This window comes from Pteropus vampyrus, unplaced genomic scaffold (genome assembly GCF_000151845.1).
Source record: "Pteropus vampyrus isolate Shadow unplaced genomic scaffold, Pvam_2.0 Scaffold394, whole genome shotgun sequence".
NCBI classification, from domain to species: Eukaryota; Metazoa; Chordata; class Mammalia; order Chiroptera; family Pteropodidae; genus Pteropus; species Pteropus vampyrus.
Genome location: NW_011889175.1, coordinates 1,098,078 through 1,103,744, shown reverse-complemented (window position 1 = coordinate 1,103,744; position 5,667 = coordinate 1,098,078). Strand labels below are relative to the sequence as shown.

At 38.1% G+C, this 5,667-nt stretch overlaps 1 protein-coding gene across 1 annotated transcript in view; it reads right to left on the bottom strand.

Annotated features, from left to right (window-relative positions):
* Window positions 1-5,667, bottom strand: part of LRRC36 (leucine rich repeat containing 36) — a 25,363-nt gene continuing 19,696 nt past the window's right edge. The window contains exons 7-10 of the mRNA XM_011380575.1: window positions 5,365-5,552; window positions 4,453-4,576; window positions 2,157-2,271; window positions 1-226 (exon numbers count right to left, since the gene is read on the bottom strand). Of these exons, the coding sequence (XP_011378877.1) occupies window positions 1-226; window positions 2,157-2,271; window positions 4,453-4,576; window positions 5,365-5,552 (653 nt within the window). The remainder of the gene's footprint in view (window positions 227-2,156; window positions 2,272-4,452; window positions 4,577-5,364; window positions 5,553-5,667) is intronic.

Sequence of the window (5,667 nt, the reverse complement as noted above, 5' to 3'; positions counted from 1 at the left end):
CTAGCTCCATAAACTAGTCTCTGGGACAGAGTTTGAGATACTCTGTATTAGATACTGACCCGTGTCATGTGCCACTGGTGAGGAGGAAGACAACGTGTTTTTCCCGAAGGGTGATGATCTCCCCAAATGATGACTCTTCTCAGGAGGCAGGAGTGCTTTCCCAGAATAACCTTTTTGCTCTTTATTCAGCTGCTGCAGCAGATACTCATTAGTTACCACCAGGGACCTGGGACACAGGGGAAAAGGCAGTCATGAAATCATGAAAGCAAAGTAAATGCAATTCAGACCTGAAGTGTTTGCTAAAGACACATGTAAAATGAAGTAACATCTTTAATCAGAAAGAACTGTACGATTTATGAGTTATTTTAAAAGCGGGTTGATGGTTTCTTTCTTCATTACAGTTCTATTTGATTATGTTCCAGACTGACCATTGCTGTAACATAGTTCTCATTTTATAACAGTGATCGTTCTGTTCTTTCCAAAGCATTTTTGTGATGAGGTAAGTAGAAGCCCTGGGAGATTGGCACCTGATCAGGCTTCCAATTTCTATCTCAAAATCTTAACTTCTACATCTTCTAATCTGTCTTGCTTCTGCAGTTAACTAGTGGTGCTAGTCATGGCTGTATTCTTGGACTCTGATTACCTGTAATGTTAAAAGTCATCAGAGGCTGGCCAGAAAAAAAGAAAGAAAAAAAAAAAGATGCATGCACAATGCTATTCATTGCAGCAGTATTTGTAACAGCAATATACTGTCAACTTAAATGTCCATCAATAGAGGACTAATTAAATAAATACAGTGGAGTCCTACACAGCTATAAAAAGGAATGATAACTAACTTTACACACCACTGTGAACTGATTGCTTAGATAAAATGTTAAAGTACTATTATGCCTATTTTTATATAATAGAAGGGGAATACAAATATACACTCACACTTATAATAGAAGGCTAGTGGGAGGAAAGGAAAGGATAGAGGAGACAGGTAAGGAAGCTAGAATCGTCTGAATTTATCTCATTTTGTAGATTTGACTTTGGGACGATGTAAATGTTTTACATAATTATAAAACAAGATAAGCTTAAAATAATAAAATTTCCCTGTGAATCAAAAGCAAATTGAAACAAATTAAACCTGTATATTGAATTGATGGCTTAACAACACATAGAAAAATTATTTCGAGTTGCTTTAAAAAATAGCAATTTGACTGTACATGACTAAAGAGATATACCCTTATGTTCTCAAAGTGTGGTCCCAGACCAGCTGCAACAGCATCACCAGGAAACCTATTAGAAATGCAAATTCTTAGTTCCCAGCCCAGACCTGCTGATTCTGAAACTCTGGGGGTGGGGCCCTGCAATCTGCGTTTCAACAAGTCTTTCAGGTGATTCTGATGCACACCCAAGTTTGAGAATCATGATTATGCTACCTGCTCTACTTTTGTATATAGTCGAAATAATTATAATGGAAAAAAAAGTAAAAAGCCAACCAGAATGAATCTGGGTCTAATCCTCTGAATATGAAGTTATTCCAAGGAAAATCGGGAAGTGAAGTTTGGGGCTGAAGGTTTGGGGATTGGGGGTCTTATATTTAAAATTCATGGAAAGTCTTAGTATAGATGTTTGGTAAATCAAAACATCCAGTGCTTCTCTAAATGTACCAATAATCTTGAGGCCTTTTCTGCGTTGTCTACTCTGCATCCCGAGGATACTATTTTTTGAAGAAGCTGAAGCTATTGAGCTCCTCTGAGGAGAACATGCACATTGGATTCTTTCCCTATCGTTCTCTCTGAGTGCTTGAAGTTATCTACTGTGACCAACAGCAGGCAGGCATTTTCCAAAAGAGCCAGATGAGTGATTTTAGGGGTACATAGTGACCAAGACAAACTAGCTGACTCAAAAAGGGTCCTGTTAGACCCAGAGAGAAACTATTTATTATTCAGGTGGTGCAGACCACCAATTCCAGCAAAGACATTTAGTTCCTGGTTTGTCCTGGAAAGCAGTACTTTGATCCCTGAGTTAACTGGCCTAGATACAAGTGGTTTACACACAACATGGAATTAATTTGGAAAGTATATAGATATTAACTTGCCTGTAAAACAAAGGAGACAAAGGGAAGCAAGCATCTGCTTCCAGAAGCCAGCTAGATAACCCATTCCTACCTCTGACTTTCATGGAGAAGGGCCACTGTCTCCTCCAACTTTTTCAGCTGGGCAAGCTCCTGGTTCAGGCAAGCCACTTTCATGTTCAGCTGTTGGTTTTTACGCAGAAGATCATCTACAAAGAATACAGTAGCCAGGGGTAAGCACGATTCCAAGCAGTTAGTCTTTGAGCAGAGCTTAAGTAGTCAGGTGGACATCTTGAAGAACTGGGGGGCCCCTTGTTGTACCCACCTCTACAGTCCATTCACCATTCCCTTCTTTTGAAACCTCAGATATGCTGGCAAGAATATGGAATTTAGCAATAAACAGATCTGAATTAAAATTCTATTACCTAATATCATACATGTTCATTTCTCTGAGATTCACTAGCACATTAGCACTATTTATGAGGATTCAATGAGATAGCAGTCCTCATTTAGTATAGGAAGTCAACAAATATTAGATCTCTTTGTGTTCTCCATTTTAATTTATGAATGTATGTCCTTCGCTACCTATGGAGTATGTGAAAACATCTAGAACTGTGTCAGGTACATAGTAATAACTCAATGAATGCTTGCAGAAACTGAATTTGTAACCAGGACTCTCATACCTAGCTCTCCAAATATGTTACCACTGCCTGCAATAATGAGGTGGTAAAAGCATGGGAACTCTGGTCCTAAGGAAATCAGTCTTTTAGAGCAGTACTTCTTTAACTCCAATATGCTTACAGATCACCTGGGGATCTTCTTAAAAAACAGTCTCTGATTCAGTAGGTCTGAGGTGAGGCGCAATATTCTACATGTCTAACAAGCTCCCCGGTGATGCTAATGTTGCTGATCTGTGGATCACATTTTCAGTAGCAAGGTTCTAGAATGTGGAAAACAGGGCTGAAACAGCTGTTTTATCACCAGAGCCAAAATCCAGTACTGGGCCTCACGGCTGATTGAAAGTGGGTGTCTAGTGAACAAACAATGATCTATTTTCAGAATAAGTAAGTGGAGATGCCTTGATTATTCAGGCTTGTAAAATCAGATTGTGATGAGACCGAACTCTGTAAATTCAGTATTGACTTTCAAATCAAGTTTTTTCATGTAAATCAAAATGCCCATAATGTTTGCTTAGGGGTGCTGAGTTAGTTATAAAGTCAAAGGTAGACTGGTCTAAATTACGCTAATAATAAAGTAGTACAAATCAAAACTTCAATGGGATATTATTTTTCACTTATCACTATGGCAAAAAATTTTTTTAAAAAAACCTGGGGGAGCAAGGGATGCAAAGGTAGAGTGAAAAGGTCATTCAAATGCATTCATTGCCAACGTGAGTGTTAATTGAAAAACCTTTCTTGGGAGAGATTTAGCAATGTGTTCCAAAAGCTTCAAAAATGTCCACATCTTTTGACCCACTAATTCTAGTTCTCGGAATGTCTCCTAGGAAAATAGTCTGAAACACAAAGATTTATGCACGTAGATATTAATAGCCATATTATTTATCGTAGTATAAATATTAGGACTCTCAGTTCCATCAGAAGGGAAGAAAGACAATCTTAGAAAAGCATTTTCACTCTAGGGTCTTTGCTTTCATTTCAGGTCTTTTGAATGTTTAGAAATTCTTTAAAATTATTTATATCACAAATGGCAGCTTTATAATAGCTAACATTAAAAACAACTATATAGAAGACTAGATGAATAAATATGATATATTCATGTGACATTATAGGAAATGCCTATACTAGTAAATTAATAACACTAGGATGTAGAAATCAGATTGATGATTGCCTAGGGTAGAGTTAATAAAACTGACTGCACAGGGTGTGAGGGAACTTTCTAGAGTAACAGAAATATTCTGTATTTTGATTGAAATGGAATTAAATGAGCATATATATTTGTCAAAACTTAAAATGTGTTCATTTTGTTGTATGTATTATTTTTTAAAAATCAAGACAAAAATTTCGAGTTAAAAATATATGTACAGGAGTATGGTGAACAAAAATATACCAAAAACACTAATGGTAGTTATTGCTGGGTAGCAGGGTTATATTTTTGTGTTTCAAACGTTCCCTAAAGAACACGATCTTCTGCTATAATCAGAAAAAAACAAGTGTCATTCTCAAAAATAATAATGACATTTGTACTCGCTTTACACAGACAAAGAGGTTCTTCTGGTAACTCCAGCCACCTGCCTCACAACTCTCTGAGGCAAGATGATTGTTTCCATTTAGGAAACCATGTGAGCTCTAGATGATGAAGCTTATTAAACAGGTCATCTATAAACAAACAATTGTCTTGGGACACATCACACGTTGCTTTCCTGAACTTACCAAAAGTATGGGACTGGTGACCACTCACGATCTCGGTGGCAGCACCTTCCTCCAACTGCTGGATTTTTTCTGATAAAATAAGGTTTTCCTCCAGCACTCTGACCAGTTTTTGCTTCAAACTTTCCTTTAGATCAGTAAACAAAATACAAACACAGTAAGAATCTGAAATTCTGAGGCATGCTTTTAGAAGACTAAAAGAATAATTCTTCTGTTTAGTGGTAAACTGAATGGAGGTCAGCATCTCTCCTTCTCACTAGAATTTTAAAGGATCGGTAAACATAGTTCAAGTACAACAAACAAATTTATCACATAGAGTTGCTATCTTTCCTGTGAGTTATCCACTACTCTTGCTGAATTAGTGGCCATTTTGCCAAGTGGCCAGCATTCTGAGTCATCTATCTGAAGTTGCTAGAAACAAACTTGATGTCTGAAAGCCTCTAATGTTAAGAAAAGAGGAAAAAGCCTTAAGAATATGAGTCCCTTCTGCCTCTTCCCAAACCAACAGCCTGATGCTCCAGGACTGGCTCCTGACTCAATGCTCTCTGCTCCAACAGAAGGGAGGAAAGACAATCCCAGAGACATCATCATTCCCTCATCGGAATCAAATGCAACCTTCAAGAACATGATCTTAAACATTTTCACTGTAGGGTTTGTTTGTTTGTTTGTTTGTTTAGCATTTTTGAATGAGGGCTAGGATTAAGGAGTCATCCTTGTAGAACCTGTAAGTTGTCCCTGTCCTGGCAAGTTTTGTGTCCCTGATTTACCCAGACTGACTTTTCTGTATTTTTTGGTTCAGGAACATCTAGGTGTTTGTAGTGATGATGATCTCTGTGGCATGGAGCTGTTCTAGTCTTGCTTCTCCGTCTTCTTCTAGTAAAGGAAGGGTAGGAAAGGAAAATAAGAGAGGCATACCATGTCATTAGGGACCACCTGCCCAGCCTCCTTCAATTCCATCTCCCTCCTGCGGAAGGCTTTTGATGTGTCTTCAGGATGTGAGCGACACCATGCCGGAGGAGGAGCAGGGACTACCAAAGTCAGAAGCAAATCTCGGGCAGGACCTGCCAAAAATTCAGGTTGGGCACATAGGCCAATCTTAAAAGCTAAAGCACAGAATGCCTAGTCAATAATTACCAGCTCTGTAGGACAAATAAGGTAATCCAATATCTTCCTTTAACTAGAATTTATTAAAGGGCTGTAAAAAGTCTTTCATGATGG